The sequence below is a fragment of the Pleurodeles waltl genome, chromosome 3_1, assembly GCF_031143425.1.
Source record: "Pleurodeles waltl isolate 20211129_DDA chromosome 3_1, aPleWal1.hap1.20221129, whole genome shotgun sequence".
Taxonomy (NCBI): Eukaryota; Metazoa; Chordata; class Amphibia; order Caudata; family Salamandridae; genus Pleurodeles; species Pleurodeles waltl.
The window spans coordinates 1,703,142,432-1,703,166,756 of record NC_090440.1 but is presented as its reverse complement, the minus strand read 5'-3'; the positions used below and the strand labels follow the sequence as shown (position 1 = coordinate 1,703,166,756).

General features: G+C 44.9%; 1 protein-coding gene across 1 annotated transcript in view; it reads left to right on the top strand.

Annotated features, from left to right (window-relative positions):
- Positions 1–9,695: 9,695 nt before the first annotated feature.
- The window catches only part of LOC138285523 (transient receptor potential cation channel subfamily M member 8-like), a 153,189-nt gene continuing 138,559 nt past the window's right edge, over positions 9,696–24,325 (top strand). Inside the window, exon 1 of the mRNA XM_069225549.1 lies at positions 9,696–9,813. Coding sequence (XP_069081650.1) covers positions 9,724–9,813 — 90 coding nt within the window. The 5' untranslated portion in view covers positions 9,696–9,723. The remainder of the gene's footprint in view (positions 9,814–24,325) is intronic.

Below are 24,325 nucleotides of genomic sequence, written 5' to 3'. Positions count from 1 at the left end.
GAGGGAATCAGGCATGGGGAGGCAGCTTAATGTGCTTGACTCGCCCAGAAAAGCCACGCTGGGATTGTAATATTCAAGAATAATTATTTCCTGGAAAGCAGCCTCATCGACCAGGGCCGCTGAGGTGTCTGGGAGTGATTCCACCTCCTCCCTGAGGTGTTGCTCAAGGGAGGAACCAACCCACTCTCTGGAGCAGCAAAACTCCTGTGGCTCATCGGCTGTCACACTTGTCTATGGGGAGCAGAAACCTGAACTGTGAAACTCTAGTCTCCTAGCCTGGTGGCTTTGTTTTTTGGAAAGCTCAGAAACAGTTTCTTGATGGTTGGTTGCGTTGCATCAAGACTACCATTCCAGCGTGACCACAGTGTGTCAAAGTAAATGCAGATTTCCGGTGTCCCTGACATTATTGACCTACTGCACACCACACTGTTCGCTGGTTTTGATTAAAGAGTGAGGCGAGAGGTCTATAGGTTTAAACCAGGTGACGAGGGCAGAATATAGGGTGGACAGTTTGTGTTCCACAGCTTTGAGATGCATAGTAGCAAGTCAGGCCCAAGAAAAGTGGTCAAAGAAGTTGGTTATTTCAGTCCCTTCCAGATTGATTTTCAGATTTTGCCTCATTCTGAACAGCACTTCCAAGGTCTTCCTGGGATATTATTTCCTCCCTGGAGTTCAGTGTCATCAAACATTACCCAGTGGTTGCAGAACAGGCCTTCTTTGTTGTCGCACCATTAATCTGATCAACTTCGACTCCATCCCTCAAATGATCACCTCTGAAGACCAGATCAGTCCAAGTCTTGAAATACTACCGAGCGCCTTGACCTTGCTATGATGGATTCATGACTGCAGCTCACAAAATATAAAATGTTTTTTGACTGCCAGTAAAAAATGTGTTAGCTGGACTGAGGCTCTATACCTGCAGTTGCAAATAGGAGATAAGTTGAGTGTCCTACACTAACCCAACTTTTCACTTTTTGATACCGTGTGCCAGAAGGCATGCTATTGAGAACTATCCATGAGATGTTTCCCCTCAAATGCAGGGAAACAAAAATAGATGGTATGTAAAGGCCTGTGCTGCTATCCATTCTGATAACTTGTGATACTGAAGCCTACAGATCTGGCATTACCTTGCTTACAACTATGCATCATCTGCATTTGAGTGGAACCATGTTGGACCGGGATGTTTTGTCTGCTCATTCACAAAAAAGGTATTTCAAACTGCTTCCAGCAGCACCATCTATCTTTATGGGCCTTGCCCATGTCCTCCCCTTGTCATGGCCCTCGCTTGAATCCCATGATCCGGGAGGCAAATCAAGTTGTTTCTCTTAAATTTAAACATGTCGGATACTTTCATGACTTCACCAGAACGTATTCCCACCTCCCCTCCTAGGTGCCTATATTCACTTTATTGCCCCTCCACACAGGGACTAGAGAGCCAACATTGAACTATTACTTTGTTTTTACTTCCTCAGTGTCCTTGCTGGGATGTGGCTTCCACATCTGGAGGCAGTATCTAGATGATGCCTCACCTGTAATTCCACACTGCATGTCTTGGCTTTATGGAACCTTGGGTCATCACCTATGATCGCCGTAGTAGCCTATCTTTTTGGAGATGATTAGTGACTCCCATTACATTATGCACATCCAGCTGTCATTTCCTGGTTCTTGGTCCACTCCTGTGCATACAAGATTTTGCACAAGGATTGGAATGATGAATTTTGTGATAATTATCACACTCTCGCAGTTTTTCCTTGATAATTTCCAACAGATCAAACCTTCTGCAATTTATCAAGGGAAAAGCCAAGTAAAAAGAAAAAAACATCCAGAGTTTGTCATGTTAAATATCGATTCTGAATGTCATGCATCTTTTGAAGTTGAAAGCTCTGAGAGGGAGGTAATGTGTGGTAAACTCCTCACCCTGGGGTAATGGTATTTACCACATGTGGTAAACACCCCACTGTATTTTCGCCAAACTTGTGATGATGACTTCAGTTTGCGGTCTAGATGCATGGCTTTTATGTTGTATTAGGTTATGTCCATGTTTAATTTTAAGCAAGTGCCCAAAGTCCTCTTCTCGTTTGGTAAACTGTCTACAGTGTTGTTCGTCAGATGAATTATGATGATTAACACATACATTAAGCTCCTCTTCCAGTCCTATACCTCACTTTGAAGAAACTGAACAGGTTTGGGCCCATTTTTATGGTTTGGTTTGCATCACGTTAGCGTCATTTTCTTTTATGCTAAAACTTAACTCCATGTTTATAACTCCATATAAACATATTTATATGTTTATAGACCTATCTACCATCAAAATAGTGGAGTTGGCGTCATGTTGTGAATGCAGCAAACCACCTTGCGCTAATTAGATGCACGGTAGGCGTTCCCGTCCACAATATGATGATAACCCCCCTACCGCCTTATTTATACTCCGGCGCAGAAACAACATGCACGGAGTCGGCGGACCCAAATAATGGTGCTAAGCCTGCTTAGAGCCATTATTTAACGCCTGGGTCAGACCAGGCGTTAGGATACCTGTGGACCCATTTCCATGGCCCATCACCATGGAATTGGCGCACAGATGCCCACCCCAAGCCTCAGCAACACCCCCACCCACACCAGAGGGACACCACAGGATGGGGTCCCCCATCCTGGGTAAATATATGTAAGTATTTTATTTTTTTATTTTTTATGTGCCATTGGGGGCGCCCTACATGGGACCTCCTGCCTGGCACTGGGTCTTATGGCCTTGCCCAGGGGACACTGGTCCCCTGTGCCAGCCATTGGGGTGGTGGGTGTGACTCCTGTCTTTATTAAGACAGGAGTCATTTTTGGGTGCTAGTGCGACAGAAAATGATGCTATGCTGGTTAGCGGCATATTTATTGCCGCTAACTAGCCTAGCGTCATTTCTGACCCCCTAGTGCCTTTTACCCTACAGCCCCCACTCGGCTAGCGTCTTTTCTTTAGACACTAGCCTATCCTTAGTGCTGGTGTGTCCCATTTCATAGATATGCTGCATGGCTGCTGCTATGGAAAGCACTAAGGATTTTTCCGCAAAACTGCGTTAGCGCAGTTTTGTGGCAAAAAACATAAATATGCACCTTGGTCTTTAGTTCACCCTTTGGAGAACTTACTGGTGACCAGGGTCTAATCTAAGGCTTTGGAGGGAGTGACCCTGCACCTCCAGATAGTTGACTACTGTTTAACTCTGTTTACTTTTTGTGAAGTGCAGCACAGTATTTGAAAGCACCAAGGAGCTTCTTGAGGAAGGAGTACCAGTGTGTGGGTTCGAAGAAAGGGCTTTGAGGTTTCTTCTGAGTACTAAGTAATTTGCCTCGGTAAAGGTGTCAATGCAAAGTACATTTCTCCCATGGGAGCTTTGAAACCTTAACGTGTAACACTACCTTAATGAGGACCTGTGTATAATGGCTTTGAGAAGTCTAGATTAGCAAACATTCTTGGATCCATTTCTGTGTACACCGGCTTCACAAAATCATTATGACATGTTCCGCCTAATCTTACTTTGGAAAATACCTATTGACTTGAATTTTATGGATCATTAGATTTCAGATTTTCGATTGATTCTGCGACCTCATTAAGTTAAGCATATGTGTCAGCACTTGCACACTTGCGAGCACACCACTATCCATGTTCCTTTCGCAAATAAATGCAAAATTAGCGTTTTCCTTCCTCATGAATGTTTTCGTACCAATAATAGATCTAAACATCAATGCTTAGACATTGAAGAGCCAGTAGAACAATGGATAGATATATAAAAAGTTAATAGCTGAACCCATGGACACATGGAGGCCTGATACATAGTAGATATGTGGAGAAGTTAAATAATAAACATACAGGTGCATAAACCCTCAGTTCATTTGTTTACATTTTTTGTAACATAATATAAAGACAAGTTCCAGCTTCTTCATAGCATTGATGAATCATGTAACAGCAGATCAGTACATATGGCCTAGCTGCCAGGAGGACAGTAAGTACCACTTATGGTGGAGTCTGTGATGGACCACAGCCTTTGGTCTTCTTGTGTGGTCCATTGCCGGATGCTGCAGCTGCGGGGTGGGAGTGGTCGCAGTGTCGCTCAAATGGTCATCAAAGGAACTTCTTGAAGTGAAGTTAATGAAACTACGCTAGGATATTAATTCCATAATATATTATGCACAAAACTGCCACAAATCCCTGGTGTGAATGGCTTTGGCTGATGAAGGCTTAACGGAGTGGAGCAAGGATCAACAAAATGGCAAGTGGGTGTCAACATCTGCTGAGTGTTAATGGACACGAAATAACCATTGCTGGGGGTAGCAACAGATGCCCCTGTTTTTGCCTGTGAGGCCCACTTTGAGGTACTATTAGCAATAGAAAGAAACCGGTGCTTTTTGAGAGCAATGACTTTTTGCTGTAAGCTCCCCCTACCTTATTTTCTCCTGTGCTTTGGGCCAACAAATAAAAGCCTTGAGAGAAATAAGGGAGGAACAAGGGGTACGAACTCCTGCATCAGACTCCTAAACATGCAGGGGTCAAGACCGATCCCCTTTGCTTTGTTGGTCTCCTCTCCACCAAGATAGAAGCATTTGAAGTTAAGTAGGTGAGAATGAGCTATATCACCAAATGAGATGATACCACTGCATATGAAGATATGTTGCACAGTTTTTTGTTTTATATAGTGCAATCCTAGCCAATGGCATTAGAGTGCTTTACATGAGCATTCGTTTTTATTACCCATTTTTTAGCAGAGAAAAATTAAGTGATTTTATCCAGAAACACAGGCTGTTGAGCCGAAGCTGGGACTTGACCCTTGTTCCCTAGTTTCAAAGTCAGCAACTCTTACTGATAGGTCACCTGCAGTTGGTGCGACACCAGGCATGCAAGTGTAGGCATTTGAGCCTATACCTGAGCAAAAATCTATTCTTGCATATTCAAAGCTGAGCCTGTGCATATGAGGCAAATATGCCTATCAAAATATATGTGCACATTTAGACATACCTGAACAGATGAGGCTGCACTGGGTATGCAAGTCCATTCCTGATACTACACCTGAGAATAAGAGGCTTCAGTGGGCATGTGGGACTATATTTGTTTAATCAGGGCACACATACACTTACAGGGCTTTATTTCAAATTTGATGGATGGGATACTCTGTCACAAACGTCGGCAATGTCCTGTAAACTATATTACATTGAATTATAGCCTGTGGCACTTGTAATGCAGCGATTTGATGGAGTATTCTATCCGCCAAACTCTAAATAAGTCCCATAGTTATATTAGGCTGCAATTTGATGTATAGTGGCTGTAGTAATCTTACACTTGTCCTACGAGTCAAAGGTCTCCAGCTCGGGTAGTACCAGTGAGGTTAAAAGTCACATGATCTTGCTCATTTTAATTTCATGATGGGTGAACATTGTGTGAGATCACTGCTACTGCTTCTGTTAGCTTGGTGACTTGAGGTCAGTGTATGGAGCTTCATTTGGCTATTCCATGCCACTTTTGAAATACTATGTCATGGTATGTAAGTTACGTTATATTATACATATTACAGTGCCATGCTCTATTATTTGCCTTTATACAGGCCACGCTCTGCCATCATCATGACCTGATAGCACCATGAGCTGTACGGGTGACTGTCCGTACTGTTTCATTGTAGCAGCGCACCAGAATCTGAACATTCCTGTAATATTTTTAGAGTGCCCTTGTCTACTGAAGTACGGTGTGATGCACAAAGGATCTACGCGTAGCTGGGACACAGCTGTAATCATTTAGCTGTGGCAGTATGGTGATGACGTGTAATGTGGCTGGATAGCTTTCCAGTTTGCTTCTGCGGCTCGTAGGTCACTAATATGCGCGTTTATAGCATGGGATTGGCATGGTAATCTCCAAGCTATGAGAGAATTGCCACTTGCATGCACGGATGGTTTATTTTTGTTGCTCTGCCTAACATTTATCTTGGGTGTTAAGTCTTGAAGGTAAGTGCACCTGTAAACTCTGAACTATAAATAAAATAGTTTTTGCTGCAATTAGCATCTTCTGTGGCGGATGAAAACCTCGCAGCTAAACGCAGCACGTCGCTCATCACGCAGACTGCGCATCAGCCACAGCCATTATTCACGAGGCCCCGCCACCAGCAAGCTCTGGAGTAGCATAAAGGGTTTCCATCTTAATTACCGATTATCCTGAACACAATCCCGCTTTAAAAGAGTTTGTCTTGGTAGATAAAAGAGAATATGCATAATTGATCTATCAGTAATTGGAACCGTGGGACTGAATCTCCACTGAAATGGCTTTCGTGCGCATCTGTTGAACATGAATGCTGTTCATTTCCTAAAATTTAAAATGGCTGCAAATTATGTCTGCAAACAATAAAAAGATGCTTATCTTGTGAGGGTGCTTTTAGCATGTGTTTTAGATGTGTGCAATGCAGAGCATGCCACGTGTTGCTTTTATGTTGAAATATACAATTTTTTTTTGCTTTGTGAGTCCGAAGCACATCTCTCGTTAGTGTGTTTTTCTAAGGTATTGTAAAATATGTTGAACATGTTGATAGATAATTCAAGGGTAGAACATTTCCCACATATCCCACTATGGTGTGTTCTTACATGTGTTGGCCAAGTGTCACTTATGGGGGGGCTTTGTTGCATTTTTTTTTAGATGTATGACATTTTAAACAGAATGCAAGCATGCTCGTGTGAATGTGGTATTTGTATCGTGTGAACCTAGACAAAGGAGCTCTGACCCGGGGCAAAGGCAAGGGTATAGTCAGCAGGTAATTTGAGAGGTAACTGGTTTGTGGACTGTTACTGGATCATGGTTTAGTGTTCGATAAAGAGGTGCATCTTCAACTTTATCCTGAATTGGAGGAGTGTTGGGGTGGTCCTGATGGATACTGGGATATTGTTCCAGATCCTGGATGCATAGATATAAAAGGGCTATTGCATTGCTTTTTTCTTTTTTTAGACTTCTTTGCCTCCAGGCTGGTGGTGTCCTGGATGTGAGTGTGCCAAGCGCCACATAGAAACGGGTGCTGATGGTGAAGGCTTTGCAAATGGTGGAAATGGTTTAGATGATGGAGTGGGCTGGCAGGGGAGTCAGTGTATTTCCACAAGGACAGTGGCGATCGTTTTTCTTCAGACCCTAGGTGAGACATGCTTATTAGTGCTGATTAGTGTAGGATTCCCTCAAGTGGAGCCGGTGTGAACTATGGGGGGCCATCCAGATTCCATTTCATTTCCACCATCCAGATATTAGACAACAAGGTCTTGAACAGCAGTCCCATCCTGAAGTTTCTTTTTGGAGCAATGATTTCATTTTTTCAGTAAAGGCAGCTCGTCCTGGAATGCCTTTGGCTTCTTGGCTTTGTGTTCCTTTTGGGTGAAGTTTGTGCCCAGACTTGTCATTTGACTTGTCATTGGTGCAAGTTGGTGTTTAAAGGCATTAAGTCTCATTTCATTGAGCCAGGTTTGCACTATTTCTTGCTTGTTGTTGTTGACAAACACAAAGGATTCTGTCTTGGTTGGGTTGAGCTTCAGGTAGGGTGTTGGAAATGGAGGTCTGGATGAGATGAAGACAGTTTTTGAGCCATTGGATGTCTGGAGTGGAGGAGACTTTCAAGTAAAGTTGTGTACTAAAAGCATATTGATGAATGTCAATGCTTTTATCAATGAGTAGAGCGTCAAGGGCTCCATGTAGACACTAAAGATGACAGAGGACATGCATTATTGGCTGTATCAAAGGTGCTCCAGATGTCCTTATGTTATGCATTTTCTACATTTTGCAAGATGTATCACTCTTTGAGCAGGTGTCCTATGAGGGAGTACTTTGTGCATGTGTTGTGAGTGTTTTTTTGCATGTGCTGTGACTTACATCACAAGTACAACACTTTATTCTTGCATGGGTTGTGAGCTAATACACATTTGCATCTGGCATGTGTTGCATAATATGTGACAGGTAGAATAAGTGTATGTGTTGGCAGGTGTATTTCATCAATGTACTTTAGGATTCACTGGAGGAATCCCATATGTCCCAGGAGTGTGTGTTTCATGAAAGTGTGAGGAGATGTATGGTATTACACATCCACATACTGCTGCCTGTGTTGCACACATGTTATGCATATCATGGGTAGAACAATAGTTACTTATAAGTGGGCCCTGTCTTGTGATACTTTACATGCCAAACATGTGTCTCTCATGCATATGCATCTTGTATGTGTTTAGAATTTTCTTGTGGATATAACGTAAGTTAGATGTACTCATTGCATATTATTGTCCCCGAACTGGGGTGTGTCCATGTAAATTGTGCCAACACCAGGACACATAGCTATATCTCTCAGTTTTCACTCGTTAACAAGGCAAGCCAGTTCTGACTTTTAGACCCATTTATTAGCAACAGTTTAATTAAGTATTATTTTTCTTAAGGATCCATTCTTGTGAATGCTGGATGGCAATCTTTTCTACTCTTAGAGTGTATCTGGAAAAGAAGTAACAATTGTATTTAAGAAGCAGCTTTTATTATTGCCATATCAAGTGTACTAAGTTTGATCTCATAACCTACAAGCCAGGCTCCTAATTCCAGCACATCGTGTCACAGGAACATAAAGATCTGACTCTCTGGACAGTTTGAGCCATTTTCTAACTTATGCTTTTATGCCTGAAACGGGATTGGTGGGGCCATTGAGATCCCAGGGCACATTCTGCTGTTCTGAGCGCTTTTTTTAGAGTTCCTCACAAGATTCTGTGCCTTTGAAGATGCTGAACTTTGCCAAATGGGCACCATCATTGTTACTCCCACTCAGCAAAGTATTCTGTTTTCTAGAAAAAAAAATCCTGTCACGCAGGGATGTTTCTGCCGGCGCTGGGGGGCCTTTGTGCGTTTTCCTTATGTGTGGTATGGCACTCTCAGTGATGGTCGCGTAGGATGGGGCGAGAGGCGCAGTGACCTAGCGCCCAGTGATAGACAGGCACCCGACAGAGGTATAGTCCAGCGGAGCCAGCCAAGGCCCTGCTAGAGTAGACCCAGGACTTCCCTCAGCTCTATATATAGCCGGGAATCCACAGGTTTGGATGTGCAGCAGCACCGCCTATTCAAGGCTCCCACACCACCACATTCTAAATGACCCCTCCATATGTTTTCAACCGACTTGGACGTTTGTATGTAGGTAAGTGTCAAAATACAGTGGGGTTTATACAATGCTCTCTGCAACCATGATCTGTTTACACAAACATTCAGTAGGGAACAGAGCTTATTAAAAGTAATGCATTTGTACTGGCAGACCGTGGGGCGACAGTCACTAACTCTACCTCGCTTGACCCCCTACTCGGGTACAAACCCCTCTTTCACCCAGTTAATTTATGGGCTCACAGGATAATTCATTTTCAAGTTTAACACTAATGACATGACTTGTATCTCAGCTGGACTAGGCGTCCCACCTGGGTGTATTTGTTGTATGTATAGCTGAATATACTTTGTTTTATGAAGAATAGGTGTAAGTCAGAGTTTGACAAAGCGTTCCCATTACTTGTTGATGCCACACACTTGAATATAACACAGAATCTGAACCCAAAGGTTCGTACTCCTGCAGTCAGATAAATTGTATTACCTGAACCTAGTCAAGGGCACGATAACCCAGGCCAGTATGTGCACTGCTTACATTTGTGGTGGTAGTAATCCCAAACCATTGTTTCTTCTTCAGGGTTGCCAATGATTGGCCAGAGGTTGCCAAAATGAGAAACAGAAGAAGCGGCACGTTGGAGACCTCCAGATCACTGTATTCCAGTATCTCACGCAGCACCGAGCTCTCGTTGGATGAAAGTGTAAGTCACAATGGTTGTAAAACTCCATTAAAGGTGACTGGTGCCCCCACTCAATGGGATGCAGGCATTCTTCAGGGATGGTTTACTTTTAATCTTATTTCAGGTCAGACGTAAGTAATCGATATAACAAATTACATTTCTCTTGGTACTTAATGGAAGTTATTACTTAACATAAAAAATTCAAGTGCAATTAGCACTTAATGGCAAGCATAACTCCAGATATCATATCAAATCTCAAAGCAATACACTCCCTATCCTTCAGCCTCAAGGCCCCTAGAATTGAAAACTACTTTAGAGGGAGCCTGTCACATCCAGTCTTTGGGGGGGCATGCAATGCCTTTGGCAGGATCCGCACACAGCCTATGAAAAGATGCACATTCTGAATGTGGCATGAGTCCCAAGTATCCTGGAGCGGAGTCAGACCCACCTTGTGGGGAGAGTAACAAACCATCTCAAGGACTATACTCAAGTCTGTGAGGGGACCACCCTCAGACTGACATCAGCTCTCTGGAAGGAGCCCCAACTAGGCTCTAAAATCGATAGACAATACTTATTCACTCATATTACACATCATCACCTGCATCCAGTGCTTAGTTAAAAAAACTACATCAAGGGGCTATCAGATCTATTTTGGGGATCCCAGTGTATGCACATTTACAGGGCTACAACTGCGGCAGTTGAGGCTTTTTACCACTCATGGCTAGGTCTCTGACTTATCTTAGTTCTGAAAACTTTGTAACAAGTACATTGTTTCAGCCCTTGACTCTCTGGGTAGTGAGGCGAGCAGTCCAAAGCTTCCAAGGGAGGTAGTTTGAGAGGAGAGACTCAGAACTCAACATTCGCACAGTAAGACTCAACAATGTCTGTAAGAATTTGAGCTGATAGTTGACTGTGTGGTGTGAGTCCTTGTCAAGCAGCAACAACAATACTTGTCAGAGAAGGCACAAGCCAATCCTAAATTGACTTGTGCTAAAACTCAACCTGTGCTATGTGGCACATACCAGTGAGGTTCAATTTAAAGGCAATCTGTAATGTATTTGTGCAACACTTCAAACAGTGATAACGTGATAAAGTAAAATTACCACACAGAAAGGATCCTACACCAAGTTAGACAAGCTGTACTTTCTTTAATAATTAAAACAAGACCAAAATGACAAAAATCCAATTAGTAGAACAGGAGATATGCACTCTTAAAGGTTTTAGTAAAAATTGAGTCAAAAAGCACAAAGTGCCAACTGTGGATATCTGGTTGTGCTGGATCAGGACAAAGTCACAAGTTCAGGCCAAACGCGATGGAGCGCAGGTGGGCTACAGGGACTCAGCTAGCAAAGCACCTTAAATCCTGGTTTGCGGAGTGCTTTGAGGATCCACATCAAAGATGTGTTGCACAGCCAACGTGATGCGTTGGTTCCAAAATGTGGTGAAGCTGTGATGCGAGGGCCTATGTCATCGTCAAGGATCCCGTTGACAGATCGCACAGCCAAAGCGATATGTCAGTTCTAAGATGTGGCAAGGCTGCGATGTAAGGGCCTGTGCCATTGTCTAGGGTCCCATCAACAGGGCGTAAAATGCGAAGTCCGGTCGAGGATGTAGAGTGCAGTCGGGTCGATGCGTTGGTTACGAAAAGTTGCAAGGCTGGGATGTGGAGTCCGGTATGTAATTATCAAGGCTGCTATTGATGAGGGATACAAGAAACAGCGGTGAGGGTGTGTCGTGCAGTTGGGGGGATGCAGTGGTTCCAAAGAGCTGTGTTACGATGCAGGTCTTTGTTATGGGTTCAATCCAAGCAGAAGCTGTGATGCCTGGGTTCTCCTTGGGTTTGTGCTGCACAGCAGAGGTAAAGTGATGGTTCAGCTTGATCCACAGAGGTTGTTAAGCACCGCATACCTACTTCCAGAAGTCTAGGACTGAGGTGGCACCTCTTTGCAGGGTAGAGCCACAGATAACAGAGTTCAGGAGCAGATGCAAGGTTATTGGAAGCCTGTTGTGTCCCTGAGGCTTCAGATCAGTAGGCCAGCAAATAAGAACTTGGAGTCACTTTAGTTTCTGGGTTCAAGAGATGTAGGCACAGTATTTCTTACCTAGGCAAGAGGGCAGCAGGTCGGCACAGTAGGGCAGTATTTCCTTCAAAGTAGCAGTCCAGCACAGTAGCAGTCCTTGCAGCAGCACAACAGTCCTTTTTACTGGCAGAGTATCCACAGGTCCAAAAGTGTACTGAAGTGGTGGTGTCTGCCTTCCTAGCCCTGTCTCCAGACTAACTAGAGGGTGTATGCAGCCCTTTGTGTGGCTACTGGATATAGCCTATTCAAGTGTTAGTGGGGCTGGTCCCGGATTCTCCCTCCCATCCTGCCAGGGATGACCCATCCAGTCATACCTAAGCTCCCCATTGTGTGCTGCTGTTTAGGACCAATGGGCAAAATGCAACTGTCACTCAAACCCAGTCACGTGACCCTGAGACAGGCTGCAGGCACCAAATGGCTAAGGCAAGAAAATGCCATCTTTCTAAAAGTCGTATTTCAGAATTGTAATTTAAAATCCGACTTCACCATGAGTTAGGTAGGATTTTACATTATGTTTCAAGAGGCACCAAACGTGAAAGGGTCACCTGTTACCACTTGGAAATTGCACTTATAAAATGTAATAATAAGGTAATGAGGTATTTCCATTGTTATCCTATAGGAGAGGTAGGCCTTGCAGTAGTGACAAAAAATTATTCACCACCAGGACATGTACAACTTAAAAGTACATGTCAAACTTTTTAAGTACACTCCATCCTGCCCTTGGGTTATCCAGGGCCTACTTTAGTGGTGACTTATGTGTTATCCAGCTAGTTCCATCTTGCAGGTTACTGCTCTGGTCTTCCCCTCTGCACAGACCTCATACTGCAGTGGCAAGGCAGACCAGCTGCTCTCCACTGGCAAGTGGTTGGAGACTTTCAGATGATGTCTTCTGACCTCTGAGGGATGGGCTGTCATCAGTACCAACATGGATCTCAAAATTCACTGCCACTCTGTGGAGTGTCTTCTTTTGGGACAGTGGGAAATCCTGGAACCATTTGAGAAAGTTTGCAACTCTCTTATAATCCTCTTCTCAACAGTGAGTGTTGATTCCACTGCCAATGTTCGGGAATCAGTTTGATGCAGTTTAGTTTGTGTATCTCTCCTATTCAGGATAGAGACAGTCTTTGCCTTTAGGTGGTGGTGCAGCAGCAGGGACACAGAGGAGTGCCTCAACAGAGAGAATAAAAACAAGAGCACAGTGAGAAGGGCAGTCCTCACACTAGTCTTTTGGAGTAGCACCCCTAGGAAAATCCAAATGCAGCCCCTGACAGAATATTTCACCCTGCACTACAATAGAGAACTCTGTATTCACCTCCCTGCAGTATCCATCTATTCTAATGTGAGTGCTCAGGAAGGAACAATCAGGCAGGCCAATGCTGAGGCACATCTACATTTCTACTGGGAGCTCTCTCTCCCTCCATACTTCCAGTATCTAGTGCTTCACAAAAACTTCAGAAATGCCATTAATACACTTTGCATGTCCCGCAGGCAGTTAACCAGCCTCCATTTTCTGCAATTGTGGCTCGCCCTTATGTGCTTCAGGTCTACTCCTTCCTTATTTTCTGGCCCATTTTTATTATTCCAATAGTGAATAATAATCTATAATATACTTTTGGTATAATTAAGAAAATCCTTCCCTTTGGGTTCAGCACCAGCCAGTTACACTGTGTGATGGCTGCTGCATGCGCATGAAGGTGCCTGCACCAGCAGTTAGAGATATGTTCAAGGCTGATGAAATCCTTGCCCTGGGATCCCTTAGTGCCTCCCCATCTGTGACTGCTGAAGCATCACAGCTAAAGGTAACCATGGGTGCTTTAGGCGGAAGCCCTGCAGTGCCCAGCTTCACATCAATTAGCCAGTCCCAAACTTGTAACAGAACTGGGAAAATTAGGATGAAAGAGAAGAAACTAAAGCCAGGTACATGTGACTACGAAGGTTCGAGGGTTCAGTCTCATGCTCAAGGACCCGTTGAAGAGGGAAAGAACCACATGGAGCCCTAATGGGATCTGTACAGGCAGTAAGGTAAGTAAACAATCTGCTCTCATGTATCGTGTTCATGCATGTGGGTGACAGTGTGTGTGTGTGGGGGGGGAGAGAGCATGTGTCTGTGCCAATGAAAGTTTGAGTGATGGAGTGGGTGCAATGAGTGACAGTGAGTAGGGGTGAGTCAGAGTGAGTTAGAATGAGTAAGACTGAGTACAAGTGAGAATGAATGAGAGAGTAAAAGTTAGTGCAAGTGGGTGAGAATGAATAAGAATGAGTGCAGGTGACTGAAAGTATGAATGAATGAGCATGAGCAAGAGTGAGTGCAAGCAAGAATGAGAATGAATGATTGAGAGCAATGAGCAAAAGCAACGAGTGAGAGTGATTGAGACTAAATTCGTGACTGAGAGAGCGAGTGCACATGGAATTGAGCCTGAATGAGTGAGTAAGAGTGAATATGAGTAAGTAGGAGAGAGACTGAGTGAAAGTGAGTGCAAGTGAGTAACACAGTGACTGAAAATGAATGAGTAAGAATGAGTGTGCAGGGATATAAGTGAGAATGAATGTGGGTGAGAATAAGCAAGAGTGAATGACAGTAACTGAGTGAAAATGAGTGAGACAGAGTGAGTGAGAATAAGTGAGACTGAATGAGTCAGAGTCAGGGAAAATAAAGTTAGACTGAGTGAGAATGGATGAGTGACAGTGCTTTCAAGTAAGTGAGAGTAAAAGTGAGTGAATGTATAAATGAGAGTAAATTAATGTGAATAAATGAAGTTGATTTAGAATAAGTGAGTGAGATTAAGAATGACTGAACGTGAGTGTCAATGCAAGTGAGGTTAGTGAGTAAAAGTGAGGGTGAATGAGTGATAGAAGAGTAATAGTGAGAGGGGTAATGTAAGTGAGCAAGAGTGGGTGAGTATGAGGGGAAGGATGTAAGTGAGAATGAGTGAGTGAGAATGCGGTGTTGTACTTGTGAGTCTGCAATTGTCCCTGGCATACTGAAAGTAATTTTTAACTTACAGAGACATCCATTGCAAAATGCAGGTGCTGGCATAGTGAAGGTTATTCTTGGAATAACAGCACATATGAAAATATACTGGCACTGACATGCTGGAGAAAATACTTGGTATTGGCTCATTAGAGATAAGCTTGATTCTGGAATACTACAGGAGGTACAATTAGGTGCTGGCCTATTAGCAGTAATACTTGGCATGCTCAGCAAAATGCTGGCACTGAGACACTGAATTACTGGCATAACAGGCACCTGTGGCAAAATACTGCCACTGGAATACTTGAAGTAATTATTGTCATATTGAACACAGAAAAATGCTGGCACTGACATTGTATGTACTTTTTGGAGTAAGGTGAACCCATGGCATAAGGGGGGCACCCAGCTCCAAATGCTGTCCTTGGCATAATAGAGCTAACGCTTGACATATTGGTATGCCCATTGTATGTTTGATAAAAATGAGGTCAACTCTTTGAGTTTGTCAGGTTTCATGAGTTTGGCACAATATAAAACAATCTGAATACTTAATTTGCTGCTCTTTCAAAGCTGATAGCTTTTTTAAACTCTCTTTATTGGCATTTATCAGCATGGTACACACAGTGCATAAATAGTGAGTAAATAACACTCGACCAGCAAGCCAGACAAACTGTCACCAACTGGAAACATTCCCTTAACTCCTCCCCCAATTTCCCTTCCCACCACTCCCCTGACAGACGGCATCAAAACAAGTATTCATGTATTGTACCCAGCTGTCCTACAACTCCACCTTCTACCACTGCTGACTCAGAAATTTGGTGTTCAGACAATTTACTCAGGGAGCTGTCATCCATGGTGACCCGGGCGGACAGCCTGGCCACCATGCCCAAACCGTCTTCACCCAGGGGTCCTCAAATGGACTCCCACTGAAGGGGTATCCCCCCTCAGTCACTGTCCACTGCTGTCCTCCAGGGGGGCCAGACCCTCTCAAACTTGTGGGGAAATCCCCTAGATCTATATGCCTGCTCCTCTTCCTGCATACACCAACTAAGATTCGATTCCCATTCTCGCAGCATTGGTAAGACTGGGCTTTCCCAGCACCTGGCTATGACCCTCATCGCCACAGCCAGGGCTACATTACAAAAGAGCAGAGCATAATTCTCCAAAGTCTTCTCCCCAAAATACCCAACACAAGCAGTTGTGGCATAAGATGTATGCATGTCTTCACCACCTTGGTTAGTCTCGACCCTCTTGCTCCCAGTACCTTTGTACTGTGGGCATTCCCATAGTGTATGGCGCAGCGTACCTCTTGGGCCACACCCTATCTGTAGAGGCCATAGTTGCATCGCCCCACTCTGTGCAGGCGGTCCCTCATGAAGTACTCTCTGTGGAATAGCTTTAGCTGGACCAGGCAAAAACCTGCCTTAATCGCCACTTTGCATTGGTAGCAGCAGGCCCCTCCCTAGGCCTCGTCCTACATTACTCCCACGTCTCTTTCCCAGGGATCCCAAAAGGGACTGGGGAGTTCAAGTCAGTGAGGCTATGAGCCAAGAGAGTGGTATACACCAAGGAGATGGTAGGCACGGACCGAAGGACCCTGTATTCTAGGGAGGATTCTTCTGGCAGGTCATCCGACAGTGAACCATAATTTTTAACAATATGCTGCATCTGCAAGTATCTGAGATACTGACCTCCCGACTTCTCATATTCAGCCTCTAGTTCTGGAAATATAATCAACCTGTCATCCCTCCCCACATCTCCCAATTCTGAGATACCCAACACGTCCCACTTCTTGTAACCTTCACTTTTCCTGAGCCCTTTCAGTGTCTCAGCCTCCCACAGTAGAGTCACCAGCCCTTGTAGTACATGAGCTTCTCAGCCTCCGTCATATGTTAAGCCCCAGTGCTATCAGCGGCGGGAGCCTCTGCGACACCTCCCCGACACAGGTATCGCAGGTACCCCACTCGTTCCATCATCCTCCTACCTTGCAGAAGAGGGGGGTCATTCTGAATGGAGAAGACCCAGTCATTCACCACTACCAGGTGGGCCACCCAGAAATACAGCCTGAGAGTCAGAAAGGCAATGCCCCCATCACAGGCCTTCTAGTTAAAGTTGTTAGGGCTGTGGGGGGATCCCCCTCAAAGGTGATAACTTTTGACCAAATTTAAGTGAAAGATTGTCTTAAAATGCACCATTTGACTCAATGTCTTTTGAATATTTGTCAGGGGGAGAACTGATGCTGTTGTCACAAAATGTAAGAGTAGCTGAATACCAGTGCCTTCTACTGTTGACACCACCTCATCCCTTTTCCTCCACCCTACAGTTTCTGTCTCTTTATCTCACTCTTGCAGGTTGTTTTTCTTCTTTCTTCATTACTTTCACCTGTATTCAGTTTTCTTATTTCCTTTTCTTAGTCTCTTATCTGACATTCCCTTCTTCTCTGGGTCAAAGTCTGATGATGAAAAATAAGTCAGTGCCCACCACTTGCAACTTGCACAAATAAAGACTGCCTGGATCTTCGAAAAGTTTTTCGTAGGATCATAGAGTCTTCTTCTTACCAACACACTGATTCGGTTCTGACTCAGGTCTGTTGGAATTCAAGTTCATGACTACCTGGTAGTCTCTTCAGAAACTTTTGAAATAAGTTGACTTGCTCAGCTTGCTACCCACTGGAAAGAAGTCTACTAAATTAAATCCGGCCTCACAATTTTCTGCTATTGAGAGAGCAGCAAAGCCTCAAACTGTTTCCAAATCTTATCTGATTGAATATTCTTTGCAGAATGAGCAGAATCTCTTTCATGCAAGTGATGTGGAAAAGGGGGGTGAACAGAGAAGGACCAATCTCTCTGCGGGGGTGGGGGGGAAGAGGTGAGGGTAATTAATGTAAAATTAAAAAAATTCAAAAAACGTACCTCCACCACCGCGCAACGCTCCTCTGTTCCTCGTCGACTGCAGGCACAGGCTCCCAGCCTGCCCTGTGGCCAATCCTGATGCTTCTCAATGCAGCGTCAGGATTGGCTGGGAGTGCCCAGCCAGGGCACTCCCAGGCAGACTGGGAGCCTGTGCAGGCTCTCTCCAGCCCAGCAAAGGTTTTGCTAGGCTGGAGAGAGCCTACAGCGCATATGTGTTTGGCCGGCACGAGACGGCCGGTCAACCACACATGCGCTCTGAGGGGGAGTGCTGGGAGAGTGCTGAGCGCTCCCCCAGCACTCCCCCTCAGAGCATGTCACCCCCTTGGCCCCGCCCTTTTATAAGGAAACGATAACAAACTCTGTTTGTTATCGTTTCCTTGTTAAGGGGTTTGGAGCTGTCGCTGCTGCGGGAGGTGGAAGAAGCCACCCCTGAGCAAAAGGAGCTGGTTATGTGATTTGACTCAGTGCCTTGAAATGTAGCTAGTGACCTTACCTTTCAGACAAAATGGCACTGGAGCATAAAGGGAGGAATGAACAATATAAAAGCCATTGACGTTGTATGTGACACATTGAGCAACCAATAGAGTCTGCATTCTGCACAACACCCAGATACATCAAGCTGACATAGTTGAGTCTATGTCCAGCAAGGGCAGTCCCAAATTTAGCCCTGCACAAAGAGAGTGAATTGAGCTGGGGCCTCCAAAATACTTTAAGTAGGGATAAACCAAACCAATGACTCTTCACAGATTCATGGACCCAGGCAAAGTTTAGTGTTTACAATAATGTGTAACTTCTTCAAACCCTTTACAGTCTGCGGAAATCACTTAGGGGGTCATTCCTAGATTGGCGGCCGGCGGTCGCCGCCCGCCAAGCGGGAACCGCCAGAAGACCGTACCGCGGTCAAAAGACCGCGGCGGTCATTCTGAGTTTCCCGATGGGCTGGCGGGTGACTGCCAGAAAGCCGCCCGCCCAGCGGGAAACCCCCTTTCACGAGGATGCCGGCTCCGAATGGAGCCGGCGGAGTGGAAGGGGGCGACGGGTGCAGTGGCACCCGTCGCGATTTTCAGTGTCTGCATAGCAGACACTGAAAATCTTAATGGGGCCCTGTTAGGGGGCCCCACGACACCCGTTCCCGCCATCCTGTTCCTGGCGGTGAAAACCGCCAGGAACAGGATGGCGGTAAGGGGGTCGGAATCCCCATGGCGGCGCTGCAAGCAGCGCCGGTGTGGAGGATTCCCTGGGGCAGCAGGAAACCGGCGGGACACCGCCGGTTTCCCGTTTCTGACCGCGGCTTTACCGCCGCGGTCAGAATGCCCCCGGAAGCACCGCCAGCCTGTTGGCGGTGCTTCCTCCGTCACCTACCCTGGCGATCATAGACCGCCAGGGTAGGAATGACCGCCTTAGTCTGGCTTTCAGGATAACACGTCCTGAATGTTCTTGCTACCTAGGACAGGCATCGTTTTATTTATCCAAATGAAGGTTGAGTCACAATAAGTGGCTACCCACGCAAACATAGACTGCCAACATTCAGTGCCAAAATTTACCTCCTAATTTCCATCTAGACAGAGAAAGGTATTTTTGCGGCACCATACATTTAAATGTTGGTCACACAAGATGGATGAGATTAGCTGTAGCCTTCACATAGACCTTAAGTAGGCTTGAGGACACTGGCGACTTTCAGCACCCCTACACGTTAGAGGTGTGTGGTACTATTGACAGCCTCTGCACCTGGTCAGCAATAAAGGAAATGAACGAGGCAAGAAGCCAGAAGTCTGATGACAGCTTAGCTAGTTTGCATAGCCATGTGCACTACAAACCTGGAGGACTAGAGGGCTGGCACTGCTGACATCGGAGGCTAATCACGAGTCATCATTCACTGACATGAGCACAGGCTTTGCATTTCTGTAAGGTCACCATCTTGCCTGGAACTCATCCAGGGCCGTAATTGAGTCAACGTTGTTGCTTTGTTGGACTGGACAATAGATACAGGTATCTTGGTAGTCACCAGCAAGAGTAAAATCCCGGTGATCTGAAGATGGCTTCCTGCTCAAATTAAGTGGGGACTACATTAGATGAATCATGAAAACTGTTTGAATGTTCCACTTTGACATGGATATCATTTGTTGCTGTATCCTTACCGGGGGGAGCTTTAGTGAATCTAAATTTCAACACAAACAAAGAGGACAGTTCCACGTATTTGGCAATGGCCTCAGTGACCCTTTGGGAGGGGGGCAGTTGCGGGCTTGGGGGAGAGTAGATAGGAGGGTTGGTGGAGGGCAGAGAGCGTCTAGGTGGCTCTTGGCATGAGGCCCGCCCCCTCTTCAAACAATGACATGTCTTTAGAAGTTGGCTTATGTGCTGTACGCATTGTGCTTGCTGTTCATGTATGCAAGGAGTATTTTGTACATGATGTTGTCTTCCTGTTTTAAAATTCCACATGGCAGTGAAAGCTCCTGCATCCCAATAAGGCACCTTTGTTAATGTTGGTGAGGTACACTGATTGTATACATCCAACACCAGGGCTGGGAACCTGAAACCTTACTTTCTTATGTTCCTTTTCTAAACACTGCTCTGGACGCCAACCTCTTGCTGGTTATTCATCTCATTCCAGCTTCTGAGCTGCTCCGACCCTCCTATAGTTTAGGAAGTAATTGAAAACACGTCTCTTCAAAGAATACTGCACTCAACACTAGAATCTACCTGTCTAAAGTTTTCCAGATAAGTTCACAAAATGTAAATACTTATACATACATAAGTACCTCTGAGGCAGGTGGAGGGTCATGTTTACCCAACATTCGGGCACCCGGGACTCAGTAGCGAGGCAAGGATACCATGGTCCCTGGAGCAAGCAAGGAACATGGCACCTTCCACTGCTGTTTGGGGATAAATACAGCAAATATGAGGGTTCAATGGTTCCCTCAAGGCTCTGGGCCCAGGTAGCAAGGCATCTGCTGCACCAGTGGTAGCTACGCCCCTGCAGGACTGAAGAAGAAAATGAGTACACAAATATGGAAATATACACAGGATCAGGCACTAAAAGGTGGATGCGTCACTTATTTTCCTGATTTGTAGACTTTGTTGGCGAAATAATAAGCCAGTTGATAGGACAACAGTTGTGAAGGCCTAACCGATGGGAGAAGGGCCCATGAAACCAAAATATTTAATACCGCTAAAAGCTATCAGGTCGCAGGCGACCAGACAGTGCAACTGTCTGGTTTGTGAATACATCTTGGAGAGTTTCAGAAAGTTGATCTGGGAATGCATTCTGCCAGTCGCTTGTCATTGGCTTTGTGGTTTGTAACACGTTTTCCTGCTTCCGATTTGGTGGCTGAGTGGTCTCAAGGTTCACTTCTTCCCTCCCATGCAAAGCCCTATTTACAAAATCCTTTGGAGAGCACCCTTTCTGTAAACAGGCTTATAAATCTTGTTTCTTAACTTGTCACATTTGCTGTGCATTCAAAGACAGAGCACAAATGTCAAGCTGTGTCTTCCAGAGAGCCTGTATTCACTTTGCTTTGGGCGAACTTCAAGCGAGAGCTTTAAGAGAAAAGAGGAATGCATTTTTAGGGTCGAGAACGCAATCGCTCTGGCCTGTTGTAATCTGTCTGTGGGCTTTTAACCACGCCCACTACTGCTAGTCATTCTTTGTTGTGCTTGTCTTAAATGCTTCATTTTTATTGGTGCATTTTGTGAAATGTCCCTCCTTTGTGTGCTGAGTTTCCTCCTAGGCGATTTCACTAAGTGAACATTTTTGTTGGCCATCACACTACGTCAGTGGTTCCCAAACATTTTCAACCTGTGGCTCCCTTGACCTATTGGTCATTGGCTGTGACTCCCCATTATGTTAGGTTTTTTTGGGCTGGGTGGGGGGGATATAAGCCCAGCCCAGGGAGTACTTCCATTTTTCTCCCTGAAAATAATCGTACCTATGGCAGGCAGGCAGGATGAACAAGAGTGTCTGGAGACTGGCGAGTGAGCAGAAGGCTTAAAAAGGCAAGGCAATATGAGATAAACAGGAACAGAGGCAAAAGGAAAAAAATCTTGGCACTAAGGAGACAACGACTCAGTGTGCACGCACTGAAAGCCTGGTCGCAAGGAATAATATTATCACCACCCTCCTCCCACTCACGGAACAGCCTTGCTACACCCGCAGTGGATGGAGGAGACACAGTGGACTTCTTCTGGGAGACAGAAAGTAGGGTGTCCTTACTTGTGAAAGCAAAGCATTGAGAGCTCTGGAGGATGGACTTACGGGTAGGCAAACCACGTCTATCTATGATTTACTGATTCAACAGTATATTCCTTTGCGTTTTCATTTTCATGAATTACCCGCAATAGGGAGGTATAGCACTGTGAACAAAAGATACCACAGCTCTACAGAGAGTTGATGATTTTGTGTGTTATCGTCTAATATTTAAGTGCAAAATAAGCATTTATTTGCTGCTTTATATGATAATGTGGAAGGCATTTTAACCAAACATACTAAGATTTAATTACTTACATTTGTTTTTATGTATGAGTATTTTTATTAACTTGCTGGTTTTTTTACTTTAATGCTTTGGTACCTACCAGCATTCTGTGTCAAAAAGAGGTAGTGTTTGCTAGCTGAAAAAATTACCACCAAGATTAATGACAATGTCACCTGTAATTATGACATGCAACCTTTGCCCTGCTATGTCATCAGTGGAAATGAAAGCATATGTTGCTGAGTAAAATTACTCGGCCTGAAATCCTGGCCCACGCTGCAGGACACAGTGGGTGTAACATGCTTTTTCTGGCACGAGTTAAAGGTGCACAGACCTTTCATGAACTTGCGTAGTCATTGCTCAAACGCCTGCCCAGGATCACACCAAACCCAGGAGCTTGACTGTGAATTAATGTTAATCTCTGCCCTCACATGCAGCTTTCCCACCGTGCAATACTCCAGACCTGCAATACTGGTCACAGTAAAAGCAGGGGTGTACCTTGGTCAGTAAGACTGGAGGGATGTTAGCTTCAGAATGCCCAACAATCATGCTCCCATATAATCTCAAAGCTATGCAAACCTGGCAGGGGCACAAAGTCAACTACAGAGCCAGGAATGTAACCTGTGGGTCCCTTCAGTTGTTGTGAAACAGTGTCAGCACCTTGCTCGCAGTGATGAACTACAGTACATCCAAGCTACTCCATACCGGCAGCCACACAAAAAGGCCACTTTTTAAACTGGAAGAAATGTGCAGAAAGAAAAGCACATGCTGCAGAGAGCGGGCGGCATGTGGAGATGGGATATTAACTGTATGGGGGTGACTGGCTTCCAAGGTAACCTTCAGTGCAGCGCTGTCACAGCTACCATTGCGTCCTGATGCCCGCAGCCACCTTGAATCAGAGAGTGCCTTTCCATGTCAATCGAAAAAAGTGGAAAGACAAACAAACGATCAAGACAGCAAATCTTTGTTGTAGTTCCCCTCTCTGGGCAGGGTGTTAAGTTGTTAAATGGATGCTCGCCTCCTTGTCCTCTTCCAAAATGTTTTTATATATCAGCACAATGGACTAATCGTCTATTTTCATTGGTTTGGGGATTTGTAATGCTCATCTCTCTTAATTCATATACACCTAGCATGGTTCCCAAACTGTGCATGGCGCCCCTGGCTAGTTTTGATGGCGCACCAGGAAGCTGCAGCACACAGATTGGGAACCACTGCACCACGTCATGCTTTCTCCTGTTACAGCGTGTGATGGCCCTCCCTCCGGTTTCGGTTTTCAACAGCTAATCCCACATGACATGGCTGTGTTTTAGTGATGAATTTTGCATTTTGCCTGGTTTGCTTTGTTCCTGAAAAACTCAAGGTGAAATTCTGCATTTGGCAACACAACTTCAACATTACCACATTACTTAGAATTCTAAATTCCGTAACTCTGAATAGCTTAGAATTAGGGCCTATGATGCTTGTTTGAGTCTGCGAATCTTTAGTAAGGAACTTAAGGGGCTATTCACACTTGAGTAAATCTACACATTTAACAATGCTCTTACACTTTGTAGTGAATGTACTGCTTTTGGTTTAATCACCACTTACAAATATAGATTTCCATGTCCCAACCCCATGAGTTTAGGAAGTGCAGCCTTATTTATGAGTGTAAAGTGACTACTTGTAACTTTTCACCCAAAGATGGAGATCTCTGCAATCGCAGCAGAGATCGCCATATGCTAAAATATGCTAAAAAGTTTTAAAAAAAAGGAGCAGATGAGAGGTGTCAACTGGGGGCTTTTTAAATATGAACTTATGGTTACTGTGGTGTCATTGTTACTAACAAGAAATCAACATAGCATGGGCAAGAATTGCAACGTCAGACCACACCCTACAGAATGCATGTCCAATGCAAGCAGAATTAGAGGGTACTTTTCCTCAAACCAGTCACCCAAGCCCTCGTAAGCAGCAAGCTGGACTACGGTAATGCCCTCTACGCAGGAACCATGGGCAAACTCCAGAAGAGGCTGCAACGCATCCAGAACGCCTCTGCACGCGTCATACTGGACATCCCCCGCCACTGCCACATCACATACCACCTGAAAAACCTGCATTGGCTCCCAGTCA